The sequence below is a fragment of the Mangifera indica genome, chromosome 3, assembly GCF_011075055.1.
Source record: "Mangifera indica cultivar Alphonso chromosome 3, CATAS_Mindica_2.1, whole genome shotgun sequence".
Classification (NCBI taxonomy): domain Eukaryota; kingdom Viridiplantae; phylum Streptophyta; class Magnoliopsida; order Sapindales; family Anacardiaceae; genus Mangifera; species Mangifera indica.
The window spans coordinates 10,173,706-10,199,657 of NC_058139.1; the positions used below are offsets into that span (position 1 = coordinate 10,173,706).

The 25,952-nt window shown below is 32.4% G+C and overlaps 2 protein-coding genes and 1 pseudogene across 6 annotated transcripts; 1 reads left to right on the top strand and 2 right to left on the bottom strand.

The window, feature by feature from the left end:
• The first annotated feature begins 1,482 nt into the window (after positions 1 to 1,482).
• On the top strand, positions 1,483 to 7,651 carry LOC123212481 (cleavage stimulation factor subunit 50). 5 transcript variants are annotated; one of them, XM_044631640.1, is made up of 14 exons: positions 1,483 to 1,733; positions 1,819 to 1,902; positions 1,990 to 2,117; positions 3,204 to 3,276; positions 3,396 to 3,479; positions 3,560 to 3,646; positions 4,251 to 4,321; positions 4,571 to 4,622; positions 4,739 to 4,796; positions 5,551 to 5,651; positions 5,758 to 5,912; positions 6,390 to 6,498; positions 6,728 to 6,811; positions 6,934 to 7,102. In XM_044631640.1, exons 1-14 carry the CDS (start codon positions 1,632 to 1,634, stop codon positions 6,943 to 6,945), a joined length of 1,200 nt encoding a protein of 399 aa, XP_044487575.1. In that variant the 5' UTR covers positions 1,483 to 1,631; the 3' UTR covers positions 6,946 to 7,102. The 5 variants fall into 5 exon arrangements, with proteins under 5 accessions (XP_044487575.1, XP_044487574.1, XP_044487573.1 ...); XM_044631638.1 differs by lacking the exons at positions 6,728 to 6,811; positions 6,934 to 7,102 and adding exons at positions 7,111 to 7,167; positions 7,243 to 7,651 and having other exon boundaries at positions 1,487 to 1,733; XM_044631639.1 differs by having other exon boundaries at positions 6,728 to 7,101.
• A 172-nt stretch (positions 7,652 to 7,823) lies between these two features.
• LOC123211082 lies at positions 7,824 to 13,133 on the bottom strand (annotated as a pseudogene).
• A 4,893-nt stretch (positions 13,134 to 18,026) lies between these two features.
• Positions 18,027 to 20,581, bottom strand: LOC123211142 (cytochrome P450 78A5-like). The gene is made up of 2 exons (XM_044629684.1): positions 19,397 to 20,581; positions 18,027 to 18,951 (listed from the first exon to the last, which is right to left on the bottom strand). Exons 1-2 carry the CDS (start codon positions 20,375 to 20,377, stop codon positions 18,346 to 18,348), a joined length of 1,587 nt encoding a protein of 528 aa, XP_044485619.1. The 5' UTR covers positions 20,378 to 20,581; the 3' UTR covers positions 18,027 to 18,345.
• Positions 20,582 to 25,952: the final 5,371 nt, after the last annotated feature.

Genomic DNA, 25,952 nt, shown 5'->3' on the forward strand with positions numbered 1-25,952 from the left:
AATATATATATAAATTATATACTATTAATATTAATTTAATTTAATTTAATTATATTTTTTTTTCTCATTAACATGTGTTGTGCCGACAATCCTTGGCAATTATAAAAAATGTGCATATTATTATTCAGAATAAAAAAACAATTTAAAGTAAAAATATAAATTTTATAATATATAATACATTTTATATTTTATAAATAATGGTAAAATTAGGCAGGCAATCATGCATATAATTGAGAAAACGACATCGGTTTATTAAAAAATTGTAATTAATTTGATGATAATAGCTGTCACTGGTCTTTCTTGCAATGCATTACAATCTGATGGGAACGGCATACCAACTATTTGCGTTGTGTCTGTGTGTCTGACTCGTATTTTCAACCACTTTTTTTTTTTAATAATCAATATGGGATCATTTTCAATTTATTCTCATTTTAATTAAAATTTTATTAAGTTAAAAGATTATTAAAATCAGCCATATTAATAGATTTTATAGGTTTCCATTTTAGCTCATGTTCTAACCATTTTATTATTTTGAAATTAATTTTTGAAATGTTTGGTTATTTTACTAACATTAATTGATATTAGATGGATTTGTTTCAATAATATTTTATTTTTGATAATTTAGATAAATTTAATTTGTCCTTGATTTGGGTCAAAAGACTATTCTCACTCAAGTTTTGATACATTTTTAAAATTATACCTACAAGATTTTAAAAACTCAAATACTTATCTATAGACGGTTAACTTCAATCAAAATTATTAGTTATCGAGATAAAATCGTTATTTTATTACTAAACCTCTAAAACTTTAAGAGTTTATATCATTTTCTCTCATAATTTTGAAAATTAACATTTTTTTTTTTCATTCTTCGACAATGGAAATTAGCTGCCATTATTAGTTGGTCATCCCTTCTCCAACCATCGACTTTCCACCAAAGCAAGTTCATTGGATAAAGACAATTTATCTTTATTTGACAAATTTACTCTAATGGGAAGTCAATAGATGGAGAAGTTGTTGGGGTGGTTGATCAACAATGACAACTGATTCTCGTTACTTGAAAATAAAGAAGAAACTTTAGAGAGAAAAGTAAATTTTTTAAACTTTTAGATAAAAAAAATTGTTTGTTTTTCAAAATTAGGAAGGAAATGATATAAATTTTTAAGTTTAAAGTTTAATGATAAAATAACAATTTTACTCTTATTTTGGTTAAAAGTTAATAACTTATAAATGATTATTTAAATTTTTGAAATTTTATGAGTGAAACTTTAAAAACACATCAAAATTTGGACAATAATAAGTCCTTTGCCCTTGATTTTGTGATTGAGTAATAAAAAAAGAAAATAGGAGATTATGAATTTAAATTTTTTTAAAAATATTTAATGATGTGATTGATTTTTTAAAATAATTTATCCCATTCAGGTGGATATTTTTTATATAAAAAAATAATTATTATGATAATCCTACCCAAAAATAATTATTATGATAATAACCATTTCAAATAATTTCTCACCCACAGAGTTACAGTTGCTGGATGGACTTGAATTGATTAGGGTTTAAGAAATTTGAAAAAAATAATACAGTTTGAGCGATTCTGAGTATAGATAGGGTTTAAGAAATTAACGGGAAAATTAATGGAAAGCAGCGGCGTGGAGCAGATATTGCAAGATGGGAAGCTGTTTCGTCAGGTTAATTCTCTCATTGTTGCTCATCTTCGGGAGAACAATCTCTCTCAGGCAAACTTCTCTCTCTCAACTTTTTTTTTTTTAATTTTTAATTTCATAATTAACTAACAATTCAAGAAACTTTGTAGTCTTTCAGGCTGCAAGTGCAGTTGCTTCAGCAACAATGACTCCGTTGAACGTTGAAGCCCCGCCGAATAAGCTTCTTGAGCTTGTCGCCAAGGTTATAACTTTTTTGTGCATATTTATTTATTTTTATTATTGGTTCTAAACAGTAGAAGATGAGTGTTTGGTTCTAAGTTAATAACAGGGTCTTGCAGTGGATAAAGAGGAGATAGGAAGAGGGGTTCCTTTGAATCCATTGTATGATTCCGGAGCATCCATTCCTGCAGTTTATGGTTCAATCCCAGCTCCCCGAGCTGCTCCTGTTGATTTCAGGCAATTTACTTGCTTTTTTGTTCGGCTTTATACTGTAATTATGCAAAATTGTGTTCAATGATTAATATCGTTGTTTATGACTTATAATTGTGAATGAGTATTATTTGGTGTGTGGATGCCATGCTTAATTCTGTTGATTGTAAATGCTGAAATCTGTCATCCTTATAAGAGAATAGGAGCACAAATAATACTAAATTTACAAACGACACGTATGAATTCATATATACAAACAAATGAGTTATGAATGTTTGGAAAGATGACTAAGACCAAAAAAAAAAGGGAAGAAAACGTGAATTAAGCAAATTACAATAAATGATGTGGTAATGAAGTAACAGCACGTTATTTGTGTTTTAAAGTTCAAATGTGTAATGTTAATCTACAGAATTCAATTTTAGGGTATGAAAAATTGAACTCTATAAAGGATAACTAAACAATTTAAAATGTCCCCTGACCACCCTCTTGTACACCTCATATATACCTTTGTTTCTTTTATTTCTTAGAATTTGTTTGACAAACTGAATGAAGGAAACATTTTATTTCTTTCTATCTGCTTTTTCGGTTAGTTTTCTTGTCCCTGTCTTTTCCTTCGCAGAATAGTGTAAATGAAACATTTTGAAAATTAGCTTGCAGATTTGTGTATCTTTGGAAGGAATTGGAAAATAGTTTTAAGTATAGATTCTGATATTGTTCTTGGAACATTTGTTAAAAGCCTAATGATAAGGATCGACTCTATTGTTTTGTTTAATTAAATTCATCTTCAGGATGTCATTTCATCTATCTTGTATCTAAGGCATATTATCACATTTCATGTATTTTGTGCTTTTGTATTGTCTGGTCTTGGTGCTTCTGCTTATTATGTTACTCCTCCTTCTGCATTTGATACCCATATTCCTGTGATAGTTATATGTGAATAATTTTTCTAAGAAATAACCAAGAGAAAGCTTATATTATGTTATTTAGTTTACCTTTAGGTAGAAGCACTTTTATGGCAGCACTGATAGATATGTAGTTTTAAGTTATAAAACTTTTAATATTAATAGGACAAGGAGAAAAGGCCCTTATACTCCATTTCTGCTATGAAATCAGTGCCGTGCTGGATGCAAAAGGCTCATCAAAGAATTTTCCAAAGCATGAGACACGACATCTTTCAGAGCACAAGGTATGCTGTGCAGCAAGAAATATTTCTGATACATACTTTCTGTTGTAGTTTGGTATGGGTTATATAATTTTATCACTTCTATAAGAATCTGATATGGACAGATCATTGAAATTTTCTAGAATATTGCCAGATGTGCAAGATTTAGTCCAGATGGGAGGTTTGTTGCAACTGGAAGTGCAGACACCTCCATTAAACTCTTTGAGGTTATCATCCTATTAATTATGTGCTCAGTTTTTTACTTAATACGATCAGTATCTAACTTCTTGTTCATATCCTCTTGCAGATAGCAAAAATCAAGCAAATGATGCTACTGGATTCAAGAGAAGGTCCTGTACGACCTGTCATACGAACATTTTACGACCATATACAGGTTATCCACCTTAATTTCTAGCTGTTGTATGGTGACAGCTACTTTGAAACTTAAGTAATAAGAAATCATATGTGTGTGTGTGTTTGTTTATATACACAATATCCTGTTGACAAATGAAATGACGTAGTGTCTCCAACTGAGTGCATTTTTCATGTACTAGTGTTGTAGATGAACTGCCTGATTAAAAAAGTGAACATCTTCCATTGAAATGGAGTGTCTGCATCTATGACAGTATTTATGGTGTCTGGTATGGGCCAAGAGTCCATGTAACATGATTAAAATATGCCCGACATCTGTTTCATGATTACATATTTGCCACCAGCAAAATACAATAATAAATGCAATGCATTTGTGTGTTTAATAGTTAATTTTGCAGTTGTGGGATGATTCTACTTTTTTCACATGATATCTGCTGAAACAGCTGACATCTTCTTATTTAATTTCATGTATCTCTTTGATCTGAAAATTTTAATTTTCACTCTGGATTTGGCCATTATATTTCTATTTTCTGGTTTTTTTTTTTCAGTTGTTCCCTCATAATAGGTGATCTAGATGTCTTAAATATCTGCCCCTAATTGCCTAACTCTTTACTTATAAAATGCAGCCAATTAATGATTTGGATTTCCATCCTCAAAACACTATTCTGATATCTGGAGGCAAAGATCACACGATAAAGTATGTTTATTCTAATCCAATCGAATAGGAGTTGCCATCATCAACTCATATTCTCCTGAATCTGTACGAAATTTCTTTTTATTAGTTCATTGATGGAATCTGTATCTTCTTAGGGCTATGCACAGTACATATTAGTTTTCCTAAGCTCTTCTCTTGTCTATTGATGAAGCCACTGAACATTGACAATTTGGTGCTCAAGAAATGAACTGAACTCCCATTATTTTTGTGGTGTTTGTTAACACATTTCAGGTTCTTTGATTTTTCCAAAGCTACTGCAAAGAGAGCATACAGAGTTATCCAGGTTTTTCCTGTCATCTTGATATAGAAGCATGGTTCTTGAATTGAACTTTGGCAGTATATTTTATCACTCAGACATATGTGGGTCTACTGTAGTAATTTTTGCTTGTACTGACACAGGATACTCACAACGTTCGTTCTGTGTCTTTTCATCCTTCTGGAGATTTTCTTCTTGCTGGTAACTATTTACTTCTCACTAATTTTAATTATTTCCTGACCGCTTTGATTTCTTTTCCTCCATATTTGCTTTTTCATCTGAATATTATGGGAATTATATACAGATTATCATGATAATTCATTTAACCTTTGCACTAGTTCCAAACTATAATTATCACAATCTCTTATGGTTTTTAAGGTTTACCTTGTTTTAAGAATGCTATGACTTATGCTGAACTTTTTACGCTGTTTGAATAAAACTACACAAAAAGATTTCTTCATTTCTCTCTGCAAGGGTTTGTCAGTAGGGCTGGATTCGAGCCGAGCCAGCTCGAGCTCGAGCTCGGCTCGGCTCGGTTCGAGCCGGGCTCTGCTCGGCTCGATCGAGCTCGAGCTGGCTCGGTAATTTTTTTTTTAAAATTTTTATACAAAACGACGTCGTTTTGATCCATATATATATACAAAACGGTGTCGTTTTGATATGAAAAACGAGCCGAGCCAAGTCGAAAACGAGCCGAACTCGAGCCGGCCATAAAAAAGCCGAGCCGAGCCCGAGCTCGAGCTCGGCTCGGCTCGAATCCAGCCCTATTTGTCAGTGACATATCATTTATAATAATAGCAACTTTAATAATAATTGTAATTATTTTTAACTTTCTTCATGAAAGGAGAAATGTAAATCATGCTTAGTGCTGTTTCTAGAAATTGTATCATGCATTCCCCTAAGTCTTGCTGGCATATGGTCATTGACAAGGTTGAACTGAAAAAACTCAACACAGGAACTGATCATCAAATTGCACACTTGTATGACATTAATACCTTTCAGTGTTATCTATCTGCAAATGCACCAGAGATCGGTGTTAATGGAGCCATAAATCAGGTATCACCAACATACTATATTGTTCTCAGTGGAAGGATATATTGTCTGCAGTAACAATTAGCTTGAGATCATGAAGCTAATCAGTTTGATCTTTTGGGTTATGCAGGTGAGGTATTCATCCACTGGCGGCATGTATGTTACAGCATCTAAAGATGGTGCTATTCGGTTATGGGATGGGGTAAGCGCCAATTGTGTGCGCTCCATAGTTGGTGCTCATGGAACAGCAGAGGCCACCAGTGCAAACTTTACGAAGGATCAAAGGTATGAATAGCATGATAATTACATGTACATGTAAATATTGGTGATTAGGTTACTTATGGAAATCATGTCAATGCAAACAAGCTATTACATTAAAGTAAAAGGCTATCCATTTTGTGATTGTAATGTGAAGAATGGAGTTATCTGGGAATTTGTCAAATGTGAGTTCTATACATTCCACAAGTGTGATGAAGAGGCTTGTCTTGACTAATTCTCCAAGTAAAAAGCATTGATAATACTCATGACTTTAAATTTTGTAGTCCAGTTGTATGACTGCACTTGTTAGTTGTTGATTTTTATGAGTAATCTTATTATTTGATGTCAGCAAGCATTTCTAGAGTTCAACTGCAAAAGTAACAAAGCAGAATATGCAATTGAAGTTTATAGCAGAGGATGCCAAAACATAGAATCTTATGGAGCGATAAAGTTTCTCTCTTCAATGTTAAGTTCCTGATCATGACTTGAATCTTGGCTTTCTAGGTTTGTTCTTTCTTGTGGGAAGGATTCTACTGTAAAGCTCTGGGAAGTTGGCACTGGAAGATTGGTTAAACAATATCTCGGAGCTTCACATGCACAGTTGCGATGCCAGGTATGTTGGCTTTGCCTGCTGCTTCTCTCACTTTCTGGTTTATCTTGTTTTTACTAGGTTAGTAATTGCTACTCAACATCTCTCTTTCTCCATTTTCTTCCCACTTCTTCCCTAGGTGAGTAAATTGTTTGGCTTTTCTGCCTGTTTTTTTTCTTCAATTGTAGTCATAGGAAGTATTCCAGGAAATTTTGAGATCATGGGCTTTAGAATTTGAAATGTATTCTTATAGGCCCAGAGGTTGTACTTAACCAACATTTGCAATTTGTTGTACATCTGCAAACCAGAAGAAACAAAATCCAATTTGGTTTACCAGGTACTAACCCCCATTTGCATGCAGTGCTTAGACTGGTGTATTTGATCATATTTTGGTGCGGTGAATTGTATATCCCACAGCTACTGTACTTATAGTGAGATTTTTGTGATTATTCTATGCAGTTTGTTTTCTAGTTCAACTGAATAATTCCATTATTTAAGTTGGTTGGGGTTGTTTTGCACACATTTCTGCCAAGGATCTGGGCATTCCAAATATTCTCTTTCTGGCAAAAGTTCCATTGTTGTCTCTAGTGTTCTTTGCAGTTACATTTATCTTAGTGCTTCAATGTGTATCTGCAGGCTGTTTTCAATGATACTGAAGAGTTTGTACTAGCCATTGATGAACTAGGCAATGAGGTTTGTTCAGGTTCATTAGTATAACAAAGTCCATTGTTTTCTATAGTTTTACAAATGAATCTTTTGTGGATGCAGATAGTTATCTGGGATGCTTTGACAGCTGAAAAAGTTGCAAGGTGGCCTTCAAACCATATCGGTGCACCTCGTTGGATTGAACATTCACCAGCAGAGGCTGCCTTCATTACCTGTGGCACTGACAGGTCAATCCGGTTCTGGAAGGAGACTTTATAAGGACTTGGAATACTTATGCCATTTTCAATTCAAAGAGTGTAGATTAGAGAGTTGATGTACTAACAATTATTCTGCGTAAAACCTAATAACATCATGAGATTGATAGACTTGTTTGACACGGTATTGCCTCTGCCCAGCAGGATGCAATCAGTTAGAGGCCAAGTACAGTTTCAGTTTCTTCTTTTCCTTCATTATGACAATTATAAGTCTAGTATGAATCCTCAATACGATACCTTATCAAAATTAGATGGAACATGTTCAACTACAGAAACAGATTCTTGCATGAATCCTGCAGCGAAAATCTTATATTTATAGAATGCAGAACAGCTGACAATCAGCATGGCGCTGTGTTCTCCAGCTTGCTGCAATGCTTGTCTTCCTGGTCTGGTGTTCAGGCTTGAGTTCTTTTTTTCTTGCCTTTGCTCCTTGCCTGCTTTGTGGTTTCTGGCTTCCCCTTCGCCTAGGCTAGGCTAGGCTTTCTTCTTGACTGTTCAAGTTTGTTGTTTTTCTACTGTTCTTTCCCTTGGCAATTTGGCCTGCCCTTTCTCTTGTATGATAGCCTGCGTTTGTCGTTGTTTTGTCCTGCCCATGTTGGGTCAGGTTTAGTTTGTTTCTTATTGTCTTCTTGTTTCTTTATTAACATATTTTTGCTTACCAAAAAAAGAAAAGAAAACATGGCGCTGTGACCAAAAAATACAAAATTTTAAAACTCATCCAGATGGTGTCTGGAATTACACTGTGCTCTCGATACCAGATGAAAAGTACACCTTGACAGAATTCAGCTTCAACAATAATTTTTTGTTAAAAAAGTAATGAAAATCACAGAATATAAAAAATACCGTAGCTCACAATCAGTTATCGGCTCTCTTGATGATAATTCCATGTTGCACAAGAAAATTTAGACAATATCAGAAGTCTCGTCGCATCATCGTGCGTTTTGGCTTCTTCACAAAACATAATCTGATTTGCTTAAGACGTCTCCTCTTCCTCGCCATTTTCTCAGGCAATGTCTCCCTCTTCTCTTGCTCCACAGGCTTTGGTTTCTTCAAAATCCTTGGTTCTACCCTGTACTCTGAGGGTCACTGGCACACCATTACTCAATGCCTCCCTAAACAGCACATTTGCCTTATCGACTCGGTTATGAGCACACCATTTTCCCATCAACAAATCATAGGTCCTGATCCCAGGTGCATCCATCTTCCTTCATCTTCTCAAACACGCTCATTGCATGCTCAACCCTCTCAATCCCACACAAAATCTTCAAGAAATCATAATATGCCTTCTTATCAATCGCATAACCAGAACTTTTCATTCTATCAATCATTTCATCACCTTCTCTAACACTCGCCGCCTGCTACAAGCTCTTGATCAAAACAAGAAATGTAGTTTCGTTTGGATAACAACCCCACTCTCCCATCCTATTAAACAATTTCATTGACATCCTCATTCCCCTAATCTTACACAAATTACTAATCATCACATTAAATCGTTTGGTTCTAAAATTTAAAGATTGTCTTAGTAATCTATCTTTTATTACTTTATTTAATTTGTCAATAATAAAAAATTACAATAATCTTCTATTACCAATATTGACGTGTCAAGTAATATAAATGGTACTTTGATTATCATATTTACTTTAAGTATTAAAAGATTATCAAAGTAATATTGATTTTATTATAATTATATTATTATTTAATAATTTTTAAGATAAAAATAAATTTATTTTTAATTAATATAATAAATAATATAAAAATCTTTTAAATTAATTATATTTAAACGTATTTAAATAGTATTCTTTTATTACATTTAACTAAACATAATAATTATTTATATCTATCAAATTTTATCAAACAAAATAATTATTTTTATTCAATAATCTTTTAACTAACCTATCCCTCTATTTTGGTAATAAAAGATGTTTCCACGTTCCTTTGAACCCCATAATAGTCCATATCAACCAACACTTTCTCAGCCTCAAAATCAAGCCTAAATGCATCTTTTTTTCTACAAAGCTTGCAAACACTATCAAGAATAGCATTAAAAGCCATTGAGCCAAGCTCAAAAAACCTCCTCTATACATCTCACCAGCCAATCTTTTTGCCTCCTCAAGTTTCCCGTCAACAAATCACATATTTTATCTTCCGGGAATATCTGATTTGCAGTATTTTTCACCAATTTTTCCGCATAACTCGCATACCCATTTTCACATAACTTCTCCACAACCACTATCAGTGAATCGTTGTCACGTTTAAACCCATAATCCCCCTCCATTCTCTCAAAAAACCCTAAAACCTGTGTTGGCCGACCTGCCCGAACCAGTCTATCAATGCAAGATTGTAGGGTTTTTGGTCCTAAAACCTCCTTATTTTCAATAAGGAATTCATAGATCGCCTTAAAATCCTTTGTACGACCGAAATAATCCGTGAAAAATGACAGCGTTTCATCAGAGTGGGAAAAGTTAGCGTTTTTGGTAAGCCATTGGTTAAACCCTACAACTGTACGGCCAGCTTCAGGGCTAAGATTGAGTGTGGAGAGGACCAGTGCAGCTTGATGTGAGAAAAGTTGAGATGAAGTCTTTGAGAAACAGGTAATAAGTCGGTGTCAGAATTTGCAAGGAGCTCTCTAGAGAGAGATTGAGCGAGTTCTTAATCTGCACCATCTAGGGTTATTTTAGGGTTTATGGTGGATCCAGAAGAGAATGGTTTATAGAGGAAATTGAGAAAATGGAAAGGGTCAAAACGGGAATATAGAGTGGGTTGTGGGGAAAGGACACTGTGGTGAGGCAACGGATGAGAGAGGTGGTGAAGGAGCCTACGGAGTTGCAAAGGCGGCACTTTTACAGCCAAGTGTGGTTTCTATTGCTGGGAGAAAAACCCTGAAACGGAAGTGCTAGGAAAGAGATTGGGCTTAAGCCCATGGGAGTTTGAGGCTCACCTAGGGCTTAATTGGGTTTTCTTTACAGGGCATGATGGGCCTGACCCGATTAATAATAGAGGGCCCACATTATGAAAGCAAACACTATAATTAATGGGTATTTGAAATTATTTATATAAAATGAGGGGACAATTTTTGATTAAATTATATAATTGTTTATTTTTATTCTCATTTTAAAATTACTCAATTTGTATAGATAAATTTATAAAATTTGTTCGTATATGTATATTACACGGTTACATTTTAATTATACGATTTTAAATTAAAAATAAATAATACTCAATCATATAATTATATATTATCTATATATTTATTTTATATATTTAAAATATATACATATAATATTACTCGTAAGATATATGTATGCGTTGTATGTATTGTAATAATACATAATGATTGAACAAGTGAACATATTCCTATCCCATTCAATAGTTGTCACTTAAGATAGACAAAGTTTTCAATAGGACAAATAGATCTATTGTTGTTTGATTACATGATGATTTAACAAGTTAATGTACATTTATCCGTACTATCAAAGGTTTTTGCTTCCACAAATATGAAACTAACCAAATGGGTTCACTCAAATTGTGTTAACATCTGGCCTCCTCAAAGCCACATGTGTCCACATGCATCATGAAAATGCAAAGTTCAGGATAGCTTCCAATTGGGATGAGTTGTTATTCTTATCAATCAGTCTATTTCACAGAGTAAATCCAAACTTACTTCTCTTTTCAAGGATACCAATCAAGTGGGCAATAATGCGATCAATGTGCGCATGCAAAATTAATCAATGTTCAATTATATATATTTAGAACTATAGGTGTGGTTGTCTTTTAAAGTTAATTCATTCAGGAAAATACCCTAGCTAGGTAGCTAATTTTAACATGGTGCCAAATTCTAGATCTTCCACATTTACATGTCTTCACGTAATGAAAATGCAAATCTTATCACCACTCTCTATTTATTCTAATGAAAATCGTGATATGATAGTTTTAGGATATTTCTATTCGTGAATATGTACAAAATAGATCTATTCAGCTAACTCAACTATTCCCACTGCAACAAAAGTGCCCATTTCCGAGAGTTAAATCTCTTTGGAACCCTCTAAATGCACTGAAAACTGTCTTATTATGTAGTTCAAAACTTGCTAAAAAAAGTTAGTAAGCCAAGTGGGTGCTCTACTTTCAGCTGGGATAATATATATAATACACACTATCTAATAAAAAACTTGCTAAACCCTAATGTGAAGTTGAAGGAAAATCACTGTGCTTGTGTTGTTTGAATGAAGTGACATGATAGCTAAACCTTGCAGTGAAAACATTCGATTGGATGTCAAACATATCCCTCTTTATTTTGGTCAGATTCTCTTGTTAAATAGGGAAGTGCCGTAACCTCGTTTTGGAAAACATTATTTGTTAAATTATTGGACCTAGCTATTAGGTTTATATAGCCCCAATTGCAAGCGCCCCCATTGCTGACTGATTGAGAAATCAACCTTCTCTTTTGTTTCTAAATTTTGTTTTCATCATCATAATCTACCTTTTCTAACTTGTTAACCTTATATATGTATGTCATGTGGCAGTCCCAAGTCCAGGAATTTAAAACCATATACTGAATATGTATATCTAGGGTTTCCATTTTAGTATAATATAAACTCCCCACTTAATTTCAATGATTATGGGACCTGGGATTCTACTATTTCTTTGAAAAACAAACACATCAACTAATAAGACATTAAACCTCGATCATACATATATATGCCTTTTTTCTCAAATCATGAAGCTAGAATTAGTAGACGATATATTTTGATCAATCTTGGTAAATTTTGTGGCTGATATATCTTTACAAGAAATATAATTAACAATAATAATATTGTAATTGTGATAGTGATCGTCATTGTAATCACACATAATGGTAGAGAAGATTAATTAATATAAATTAATTAATTATGGATGCATAATTAGGTGCGAAATAGGGCATGTGGATCCCATATTACACTTGCAATTAAAGCATCGAAGCCAAATTACATGGCCCTACACATGTATGGAAGAATAAAAAACTAAAAGGAGAAATTTACAAAGCATGAGATCGATCCATTATTTTAATAATGGAGAGTCTAAAGTGTGAAACAAACCTTTGAAGCCGCCAAACAAATTTTTCTTATTTTGACAAATTGATCAAGTTTTTTCTGCACCCTGCAAAGAGGGTTGGTCTTTGTATCCCCAGCACGGTGGCTTTATTGAAATGCCAGCTTAATTGATCATCACCGTCACTTTGAGTATCATGATATATTAATTTAATTATGACCACTTAATTATAAATAAATATTAGTACTGGTTGATCAATAATAAATTAAGAGCATAATAACTTTTTCTACTTTCTCTTTCCTTTAGTTTATTAACATATATATTAAAACTAATGTTGGAGAAGAATCAAACAAGAGAATATTATGATGGTCTTACCAAATCATCCACCACCCACACTGCTTCGCATGCCACCTAAAAGAATTTTAAAGAAGAAAAATGTGGTTTGGTTTGAACTTGAACATCATTTCTAGTAGTACATCTTCAGATTATTAATTTTTAAATATGGGGTCTCGGGTTATGGTGGAGAATGGATGACTTGTTCTAATAATCTTTCTAGGGTTATTCCATTTCGTTTTCAATCTGAATAGGAAGCAAGAACAACCCACTAACCTCTACTTTAGTTGTTTATTATATATTGCTAATTTAATTTATCTGTAATTAATCTGTTTTAATTACCTTAAAACATGGCTTCATTAGGGCAAGCATGAGGGTCATGCTGTCCCTCATCTGCTCATCTTAACAAATCAGCCATTAGCTTCATCTTCTGAGACAGAGGAAGTTTCATCCATCTTTAACTAATTTAATTTTTTTTGTTAATTAGTTTAACTATTCTTTGGTAGGTATACAATTTTTGGGATTGTTTTCACAATGCCTTTTTGGTTTCATATGTATTATGTGTTCATTTAAGAAGACATGAATAAAATTAATCAAAGACGGACTCCTAAATATTATTAATTAGTTCTAATTAAACCCCCTGAAAGAATTTTTTATACCCTAATTATAATTAGTGTCTTGTTTTTCCGAGACTCAATGGCCTGCAACACTTATGAGAAGCAGCTGAAGAACCACCAGACCAGTGGGTCACTTCACTTTGTATATAATTGTTTCATCTTAATGAAGACTATTAAAGATAAGATTCAATTAAAGAACCCACTTTTGTGTTTGATTATTGAATAATCTTTCATTAATGTCAATACAAAGACATTCACACGCTCACTAATTGCTACACATTTGAAATAAGAAAAAAAAAAAGAAAAGAAGGAACTAAGGAGTTGAATAAGAAATTAATTAACCTATAGGCTTTAGCATCCTATACATAAAATGCAATATATCCATATCCAATGAGAAAGCTGAAAATAGAGGTGGAAGAGAAAACGGAATTAATTTCAGGACCAAATTTACGTCTATAGGTGGTCAAAGGAATTAATACTTTGTTGCACTAAGCTGACATTTTCTTTCAAACCCTAGAGAGATCGAGATCAAGATCCTCAACCACAGATTAAAAGCTCCGAGAGAATACTGCAATGTCAGGAGCTTCGTTGTCCTGGCTCCTACACAGGCTAGTTATACACTAGTTCTCTACTAATCCAGAAAAACATTGTAATATCAGTGTCACTATCTCGTGATGATGACTTTGATATATAAACCTTAAAAAAATTATATCTCAAATATTAATTATTGATATTAGAGAGCGTAAACCCATATAAACCTCACATTAGAAATTCATATTTTTCAATATGTGATTCAAGTTTCATAACTTATATTCGAAATTTTAACATTTGCATGCAATATTTTGATTTTCTATGTCTAGCTCACTGTTACGTTCAATTCGAATTTGTTATCAACCTAACCTTTTGCACTAATTCAACATATGTTCTTCCACATAAATCCTTAACAAATTTTCTTTTCCCAGTTCAAAAAATGTCATCAATTGCATTATCATCATAACTCTACATATGCTCAAAATTATACCAAGCATAACATGAGAGCCCGAGTTTTTATTTTTGTGCCATGGTCACAATGTGTCTATCGATAGTCTCTCTCTCTAGTAAATGTATATTATCAAACAATAATACAAAACAAGAGATAATAACAACTAGAAGTAGGGTTGGATACGAGCCGAGCTTGAACAAGGTCCAACTCGTTTTCAATGAGCCTAAGCTCGGGCTCGGGCTCGCCAAGCTTGCTAAACACATGTTCGTGTTTGGCTCATTTCATAATTTTGGTGTTCGGGCTCAACTCGCACTTAGTTCGGGCTCGGATTCGCTTTAGGCTCGACAGCTCGGTTTCAAGAAACAAACGGTGTTGTTTGTTTCAAGTTAAATATTTTTTCATTTGAGTGAACGGCTCGTGAGCCGAGCTAAACTCGCTTAACCAGTGTTTGAATTCGGGTTTGTGTTCGTTTTTTACTTAAAATTTAGGCTCGTGTTCATACTTGGGCTCGTTCAAGGTAAGCTCGGGCTCGGGCTTGGGCTCGTTCGAACAAAGCTCATTTCAAGCCTGAACAAGCTCGCTTCGAATCTAGCCCTAACTAAAAGTACCAAAATATCATTTTGTTCTATTGAATTTATCAAATTTTGTTTTTTACTATAAGATAATTAAATCAAATAGTTCTTTTCTATTAAAATGATCAAACTTATATTTTGTTACACAAAAGCAAGTCTAAAATCTATTACTGTTGAAATTTAATTCACAAAATTTTTGTTTTAATTCAAAAATTATAATTGAGATAAATATTTGTTGACATGGCAAAACACGTATTTTTTTATTGGACCAAACTTTGCGATTTTCTTATTGAATGGATTAAACTTCAATTCCTACAACCTATCTATTATGTGTCTTAGTTGTTTCAAACCTTATTTAAATCAAAATGTTGATTATTGATGTTAAGCCTTACTTTATTTTATATATTTATATATATCTTGTTCATTTAAATTCTTTTAAACAAAATAATATTTTATTATTACGTATCTTAGTTGTTTCAAACTTTTTTTAATCAAAATGTTGATTATTGATGTTAAGCATTTTTTCTTTTATATATTTATATGTATCTTGTTTACTTAAATTATTTTAAACAAAATAATATTTTATTGAAAACCAGAAAAAACTGTTGTTTACCATTGACCATGAGTTCCTTAATGAGCCCAGATAATAATTAATTTCAAACTTTCAACATAAAAAAACCTTACTTTCAAATTAAAACAAAATAAGAAATTGATTCTGGTCCTTTTTTTTTTTTTTAAATTTGTGTGCATTTCGTAATTTTTTTTAGAAATAAATTTGGAAAAAAAAATGATTTGAGATTTTTGTGGGTTGTAAATTAGGTAAAACTTTGGTCTATTAAAGAAAAAATCAAAATGTTCGGTCTCTTTAATAAGAAAATTAGAATGTTTAGTCTTTTCAATTAACAAAAAAAGCTTCGATTTCTTTAATTAAAAAATTATAATTAGAAACGTCTGAATATTGTTATCTCTACAAAACAATACAAGAGAACAAGTATTTTTTTAAGTAAATATTGTTAAAAATACAAAACTTTTCTCAAATTTTTACATATGAAGATTCTAGTCTAGATTTTGGGGAAAAAAAAAATCATTTGGAGTGTACATATCTGTAAATTAAAAAAAAAATCTTGTTTGGATATATGCTATTTGCAAACACATCATTTGTTAAATAATTTGCCTTGAATATAGAACAAAGCTAGCTATCAACCACAAATTCTTGCACATATGAGTATAAATTGATGGTGAGACTTGAAAGAGAGATGGGGAATAAGAAAGAGAACCTGAAAAGCAAGTTGCAATATTGATGAATGGATGTGGCTAAAATGTTAAAAATAATGGTAATAATTTCGGATATTCAATCCTAATTTGCATCTTTAATGTTCCTTTACTGGTGGGAACTAATAGAAAGGATACAAGCTTTTCACAAGCTAGAATAGCATAGTTTAAGCTTCTTCTTCAAAAACTTATATTCTCAGAAAAGATTTGCATCCCAGGAAAAGCGGTGAGCCATATCATTGTTTGGTTTATAAGGTTCTTATTCTTCAAATCATTTCAAGATTCTATTTCTTGGTGATCAATCAAAACAAAATTATATTAAGGAAACATTAATTTTGTTATTCTTTCTTCGGTTTTTTCATTCAAAAAGGCTACACATGCAAGAGGGGATCGATGCGTATATAAAACTTGTAGGAATAAAGCTAAAGAGAAAGATTAATCAAATGTGGGTTAACCAATGGATGAGAATGCGAGTGAAAGAAGAATAAATATGAAACAAATGTTTGATACTTTAAGTTGATATTTTAATATGTCCTGTGGATACCCATTTTTAGTACGTACACATTATTCCTCTGGGTATAATTTATAGGACCACCATGCATGCAATATCTTCTACACCTCATTTATTCTGAACTACATTTACTAGGGACATAACAACCAGACTCATGAGTAAGATAGAGTTTCATAAATGTGATAGAGACTCGAATCTAGATTTTCTTTCTGAAAGATTTAATATTTTACTAGTTTTGCTAATCTCCGAAGTCTATTGATCAAATTACCTTTCTTACAAATATTTGTATTCTATGTGTATTTATTTTACATACACAAATGGATACACACTTGATATATGTCATCAAGTAATTTGATAATTTTAAATTAAAGATAAAATAATATTCAATCACATGATAACACATATATATATATATATATATATATATATATATATATATATATATTTATATATCAAAAAGTGGGTATACATAACATCGCTTTTTTTTCAAATACAAGACAATTTATTATTCTTCCATTTGGAGGTATATTGATGATAGGTAAGTGATATGTGTGTGTGAATATATATTCCTTAATTAACCCATCAATAATTAAAGGATTTTATTTAATTTTCGCAAATCGGAATTATATCATGGCATGAAGAATACATTAAGTGGACCACCAATAATATACAACACTTGTGTGTGTGTGATCAATTATATATATTTTTTTCTTTTATAAAACAAGAATATAAATTAACAGTTTGTTGAAGAATGATTAAGACTGGCCACTAATTTTTACGTATTCCAATTATTGGTCATTTTGCATTCTCATCTGCTAAGGTTTAAGGATAATGGATAATATGTTAATAATAAAAAATCCCCACATCAAAATTTCTTCATCTTCTTCATCAGCGCATTAATTAATCAATAAGATTACCTTCTTACTCTAGGGTTTGCTGAAACTTGGTGAGATACCTCAATAGCAATAAGAGCAATTTTTTTGCATGCTATATAGCTAATTCCTTTAAACTACTTATGTAAAAGTAATTAAAAGCTTTAAGTTTGGAACTAGATAGAACTAGAAATTAAATCTTATGATCTTGCCATGCATATATGCATGAAGTATCTGTTTTTGCTCAGTGGGATGAATTCACAATGACATTTTACTGCATGACTTGAATGATCATAAAGTATAATATGCATGAGAGGTCATGTAACAAACATGAAGTTCTAGGTAAGAAGAATTCCAATTTTTTTTTTAAATCTAGGAAAACCAAATATCACTGGAATTTAAAGGAACAAATGAAATGTAAATTTGCATAAACAAAAACTGAGATGTACATATAAACATATTGATTCCATTTCCATATATGACAATATCAATATACAAGGACATGACATGAAAATTCCATTTTTACAACGAGGGGAAAAAAAAGAAGCAAGCCTTCAACGTTCAAAACACCTTGTTCAATCTTCAAACAAAACCCAAAGCTTGATCACTCAAAACATTAATACTGATAATGCTTTTTGTATTTTCTTTTATCACTCACCTTGTTAACGCTAAACCTTATTAATTTTTCAGAATTAAACATTAGTATAACTAATAAAACCCTGAACTTCAATTCACACCATTCATGATTTCAATCATCCATGCTTGCATCAAGCGAAAGCCCTCGGAATAGCTTTGCAAACCAAAGGGTTCTTCATCTCTAGAGAAAGTTTCAGGCACTCAGATAAGTCCACACTACTCTCAGAAGGCACCCACTTGAAGTTTTGAAGCAATTGAGCGAGCCACAGCTCAACTGTGGCTAACCCCAGGGCCTTCCCCGGACAAACTCTTCTACCTGAACCAAAAGGAGCCAGTTTGAGATTAGACCCCATAATGGCCACATCTTCATGGACAAACCTCTCAGGCTTGAACTCATTGGCCTCAGGCCAGACCACCTCATCGTGTGTTATAGCCCACATATTCACCATGGCAGTGGTGCCGGCCGGGACAAAATGGTGGCCTATTTGGGTGTCATGGATGGCAAGCCTTGCCCATGAGAGGAGGGGACCTGGTGGGTGCATTCTCAAAGTTTCTTTTACAATAGCCTGGAGGTAAGGGAGCTTTGGGAGATCAGAATCAGACACCGATCGGGTTATACCGACGATCATGTCGATTTCCGATTGAGCTTTAGCTTGAATATCTGGGTGCAGCACCATTCTTGCAAGAATCCATTCAAGGAGAATCGCCACTGTATCTGTTCCTCTAAAGATCATTTCCTGGAATAAAAAATCAAAATGAAATTCTTTATAGCTAAGATTAAGATATGTTTTTGATCAATCAATAAGGTAAAGCAAGGAATATAAGACAAGAAAAGAGAATAAAATTTAATCAAAGAAAAAGAGAGAGGAGAGAAATATTCAGATTCTCAACGCCTTTGGATACCCAAAAAGGTGAACAATCCAACCGTATTGAAGCATCTACTTGACAGATTTTTGTGAAATAACAAAAGGGACAAATGGAAACAACAAGCAGACATAAAAATGTGTATTCAAGAGAATAATCAATAACTTCTCTTCCATTAAATCACCAAATGTTAAAGCACCATTCATAGAATCAGAAACCAAAAGCATAAAGAAAAGGTGAAAACAAGATAAAACCCTAGAAACATAATTAATTAACTTAATTGATGATGAATTAAGAAGGGATGAATAATAAACATACCCATAAAACAGCAATCATATCAGAATCAGTGAGCCGGTTTTCTTGTTCCAATTCAAGCAATACATCAACAAAATCACCTTCATCACGAACTTTGATTTTCTTAGCCTTTTCCACCCTGTGTTCCTCTATGATCTCTCTAACGAAAATATTCACTCTACCCACCAACCTTCTGCATCTTTTTCTCACTCCTTGCAAATCCAACCAACTCAAAACCGGAAAATGGTCACCCCAGTTGAAGATTCCAAGCAATTCATAGCCTTCACTAACCAAACTCTCAAGCTCATCACCACCGCATGATGATGATGACTTTTCATCACCAAACTCATAACTCTTCCCGAACACGCTCATCATCACATTGTTTAGCGACCCGAAGTGCAACACTTTTCTTACCTCAACAACACCTTGATCGTTTCTCTTTGATATACTTTTTATCTCATCAATCATTCTTAGCCCGATTCTTTCCCGGAACATGCTGAAAGAACTTATTCTTTTGGGGCTAAACAAATGTGTTGACGAGATTCTTCTCAGATTTCTCCAGTACTCACCAAATGGAGCAAACCCTATTGCTCTATGAAACAGAAGCTCATACGCCGACTCCTTAACCGGCCGATCAGAGAAAGCGGAGCTGTTTAAAATCTCTTTAGCAGAGTCAGGTTCGCTCGCTATAACAAAACGAGTAAACCCAACGGAGAAAGCCATTAGAGCTTTGGCTTTATGAGAGTCAGCCATCTTGGCAAGAACACGATGAGTTAAAGAACCAGTGAAGGCCAAAACCAAACCGAGAACAGGCAGACCAGAAGGTCCTGGAATGGCACACCGTGTTTGGTTTCTGACCCTGAACTTGAAAACAGCCCAAGCAAAGCCCCCGGGAGCTAAAAAGAAAGAGAAAACAAAGACAAAGAGAACGAGAGAAAGGAAACTGAGAAATGAGTGATGATGAGGTGAGAAAATGAAGGGAAGAACATAGTGATCGGTTGACATTTTTGCACGAAAATGAAAATAAACAATGAAAGAGAGAAATTTAGAAAGAAACCGAGAGAGAAATTGTGTGTGCAATAAGCAGTAGCTCGTGAAGCAAGAGTAGGTCAAGAGAAGGTATATATAGAAGAAATCAAGGAGATGTTCTACACTTAATTAGTTTGATTAAGCAGTAGCTCGTGAAGCAAGAGTTGGTCGAGAGAGGGTTTATATAGAAGAAATCAAGGAGATGTTCTACACTTAATTAGTTTGATTGACCAAACTTTGGTTTAACAATTAACTCTGGTTTAATAAATTAAGATAGAGAGACTGAGCTGTTCCGCGCTATGGAGCCGCCCTCCCGTACTATGGGAACTTACATCTTTAAGTAAATCTTCATCTGTTAAAAAATCTCGAGTTTAATTTTTACCTATCTGTAAAATATATTCAATCATGCTTCATGTTATATATAAAGCTATCAACTTTAATCTAAAAGTCTTTCTCGCTTTCAATGAATTTATTCTACCTTTTCATCCCTGTAGTTTCTAATTTTTACTTCTTGTCCCTCCATGTGTGAAGGAAATTCAATTAGAGAAAAAGAATAACCATTGAAATGAGACTCTCTACATCTCTGTCTCCCATCTCCTGACTTCAAATGCAACAGGAACCAAAACTCTCTTATTTTCCACACCACCATATTTCCATGAACGTAACTCTCAATTAACAAACCAAACCCGATGATAAACTGGCTGAGGCCATCGAATCGAAGCAGCTTCCATATATCCTTTTATTCATTCTTTTGATTTCTTTACCGGTTGGCTTTTTAACAGTGTGTGATTTGTGTTTTATTTTGTGTGACACATACAAATACAAAAAACTCTTACATAGCCAAAGTATTAACTGAAAAACTCCAGGAACTTTATCAAGATTCTCTTGATAATTTTAGGAATTCATTAGTTCTACATAATATTACCTGAATTGGTAAATAGTTTCACATGATGTCACTTATATGTATACATGCTGATGCTATTTTACCATAACTAGTGTCAATTATAATTGTTTGTGTTAAAACACAAGATGAAACAACATGGACCCATGCCATATATATTTATTAAAACCATGTGTATTTTTCTTCTTTTACAAGGAACCACTGGTGGTATGGTGGAGCCTGCACGACCACCCCTTTCGGTGGAGCTCTATTACCAATTTAGTAATACTTGAGGAGTTTAATCCAGCAATTCATTACGAGGGTCTCTCATTTCAATACAAGTAGATAAGAAGATGTTAGAGACTTAAATTCATTTGTGAGAGTGTAAAATCGAACATAAATCCTCCATTTTATATGTTGCCTCAATTAGGGCATAAAAAACAATAATTTTGGACAATAATATTAGTTTCTTATTATCATATTGATGAGTATCATCTCATTCTCGTCGAAGGATGATTAAAAATGCAGTATCAACGTCAATCGGGCAAAAAAAAAAGACCGAGTTAAAGGAAAATTTGATGAAGCCAGTCACCAATTCAAAGTCTAGAACAACTAAAGTGAGATCAAATGGCATGCCCTCATGCCAAACTTCTTTATCAATTAGCTAGATTCTATTGTTTTCTACAAATTAAAGAATTTCAGGAAGCAAGCCTGATGCCATGAATATAACATAAAGCTATATATATTATTGTTTGGCCACAAACAAACTTTAGACAACATCCGGACCGGCATTTGTTGAATGTCATCTTTTTTGGGTAATTCAATTTCTCAAACTGCTTTCAAATCACTATTAAAATAAATACAATTCCTCTTCGACTCTCTAATAAGACTTAAATAGTCCAATAAATTTGTTCCTACGCCACTCTGTTAATTGTTTAATTTGTTCCCCAAGACAATCACCAGACATTATGTAGAGCTTTTGACCATTGGGTCGATTTCATACTTCACCAACTTCGTAGTTCTGTGCAAGCTTTCTGACTTTTCTTTGTTCTTGTATTGTTAATCAGTGTATTACTATGGATTACGCTTGCAACGATAAACCAACTGCGGTATTCTTATTTTTTTAAATTTAGGAGCAATTCTCTTGTATATTTAATTCAATGTTGAAATTTTGATTTTATTAAAAGCATGGGAATGTGGGAAGTCGTATCATGTTGCGTTGGAGAATCTTAGGACAACCTTCGAAGAATTTGACCATGAATTCAGAGATCTAAGTAGTTGGCTAGTTAGGTTTGAAAATGAGATGAATCAATTAGATTCATTCAAAGATCTAAATCTTACAAAAGTCATGATATTCACGCAAAGTAACCAAATTAGATGTACCCAGCAATATCAATTATATTATCATCTCTCTTTGCTTCTCTCTTCAAGTGCATGCATGTTTATGATTGATCATATGCATAGAACCATTTAAAATTGGGATCTATCATTGGAAGCCATGATAAAAAGGTGGAGAGATTTTTCTTGTTAAGATTTCCAAATAGGGAGATATGATGATTCTAAAGTGGGATGATCATAGATATTAATGTTGCCACATGTGTAGCACCAAGTTCCACTGTAGTTGAGGTTTTGATATGCAACACACACACACATATATATATATATATATATATATATATATATATATATATATATATATATATATATAACTGATATAGAATCTAATATCTTATGTCATTGATGACCCAATTAGTGTTCCAACTTTCTCAATAAATTTCTCATTTATATAAATAAAATGCTTCTCTCCGAGATGAAGAATGATGTAACACATTGAGTTCTTGGCTAGGGAAGTACTTCTATCTCTCATAGCCTTAGGCTTTAAGAAAATAAATTAGGAATGGAGTGGAAAGCATGATAGAACTCATCAATTGATTTGGTCTTCTTGGGGTTATAAAAATGATGAATGAACACATTGATGACCCAAGTCTACTTCACAGTAGGATTCGAGCTTACAATCATAGTTCATATGTTGTTTTTCGGCTAAAGCTATTCGTCTACTTTTTGCTACTTGTAAATCTCCTATGAATGATTTTGATATTACTCAAACTGCCCCCTTTATAATCTTTCATATAATATTAATGTATTTTAAAAATTATAATAATCAAAATCTCATGTTTTATTTATTTATTTATTTATTAGTGATGACGTTTTAATTAAATTTAAAGATTATAAGTTAAAATTTCATAAATATGATCGATATTTAAATTCAGATTTTTTTAAATTTTAATATTTTATTAACTCTTAAAATTATTTATTAAAATTAAAAAATGTTGATACTTAATAGGCACTCCACTCAAAACACTAGTCAAATTTCATTTACTTGTAATTGGTTAATTGACTTGAATAAGTACAAGTCAATATGTTTATGTAATCATAATTGCTGGGCCGGTCAAAGGAATTTACCCGCATATTCTGCCTGGTTTTCTGTTGTACCACTTTGAACACAGCATGCCCCTTAGTTTTGAATAATAATTAATGCTTAAGCACCTGCTAATTAAGCTGCTTTAATTTGAGTCATCTCCGTCTTTATTGATAAAATTATGTATATATATCTTAAATACATAATTTAAATATATAAATAATATATTATTATATAATTAAATAATTTTAAATTAAATCACATAATTAACATGTTATTTATATATTTAAATTATATACAAAAAATATATATATACGTAATATTATTAATTGGATGGGTCTCCACTTCACTGCAAAATATGTTGGGTAATGGGCTCATATTGATTACGGGCCTCCAAGAAGCCCAATTGATTTTTTTGGGGGGTAAAAAAATCAATAACAATGGCCTTGTAGTATCGAACACAGACTTAAAAAAATATGTATTCGTTCATTATTTTTTAAGAAGCTAGAATAAATAACAATATATTTATTTTATTTTCAATATCAAAATTAATACATAATTAATTGATCTAAATGATAAGAAATTCATAATATATATTTGGGCAATTAATTAAATTTAGTCTAGGACAAAATTATTAGTATACCACCAAAATTAATAAGATAATTATGAACACTTAAAAGAAGGTGGAGGTGAAGATGAGGTAAAGTGGACAATCATATAACTTTGATTTCAAATCGTCACAAGCCAATTTGGAAAAGAATTATAATAAAACTATGTACATCTAATTTTAATAATTAATTGAGTATCAAGATATACTTAACATATATATGGAGTTTAGGTTCATTCATAATGAATCGAATCAATCTGGTTTGTTTAACTGTTAGAAGACAGTTGTAAAAGGTAATTGATGATCGTTAAACTGTTATTTAAATCTCCAGAAAAGGTCATCCTATATGATTAACGCATAAAAAAAAAAAAACCTAGAAGACTTTCTCTTCTCCTTTCCTGGAAACCGAAAAGCAATACACAAAGACTATGTCTCACGTCAATATTTCGTATTATATTCAGATGAATTTCACCACAAACTTAACGTCGAATATGCTAAATTTATATTTACAAAATATGATTTTGACATGTTTATATTTGGAGGGACCAAAAAATATAGATATTTTCCAATACCCACCAACCTTAATTGTAATTGGTGCTCAAATAAGCACTAGCATTTGGGATTCCATGGTCAACCATACAATATATTAGTGTGTTAGAATAATACCAATACCTTCCTCGTGAATCATTGAAAAAGGACAACTCAATTGAAAATAGATATACATGAAACATGTTCAAGGAAGTTGAGCGTTTTCGTTAGAAAAACCATACAAGATTTCATATTAGGTTTAAAATATAAATTATAGGCATGTCATATCCGTTGATTTTCAACCATTAAATTTATATATATAGTTATCATCTAATAAGATCATCCAAGTTTAGCTTAGGATATGTTTAAGAGTCTTCGTTCAAATAAATATTTTACAAAGAACCGACAAAAAATTTTATTAATAACTAATCGTTTTGATTTTTTGAAACAATTCAATGAATTTAGTAGATCTTTTTAAAAGGCGTCAATGCCCATAAATCAAACTTATCTAGTTTTTATAGTGCGATAGTTTGTTATTCACAGATTAGTTATGTCAACTACCTATAGACAGAAGGGTCAAGTTATTGATGTAAGATGAATCCAAAAAAATAGTTTAAGTTATAATCTATAAAGAATTTGTGTATATATTTCACAGAAACTTGAGATGAAAGTAGGTGATAAAGTAGCTAGAAAGCATCAAAATAAAGGTATCATTTTGGCGTAGTTCTAAGTTGTTCAAGAATAGTGGCATTCAATTTCTTGACCCCTTACCTTAGGATTAGTCAATTTTATTTTTTGGTGTGGGCACGGAAGAGATATAACTTAGTGGTATAGTGTCAATTTGACATGGTGGAAGTCATCATTGACATTTTTTATCATCTTGATAACACTTATTAATCATTCTATTGATAATACTTTTTACCCTTCCTATAATCTTTCGATAATATCTCCAACCAAATAAAATCTGATTCAAATTGGTCATAATAAAATCTTCATTTGCTTGCATTAAAGTTAATGCCAATTTACTGTTGAATGTCCTAAATTAATGTCTTTATTTTTATTTTTCTGATATTCCAATAAAATATTAGATAAAAATTAATATAATAAAACTATATGC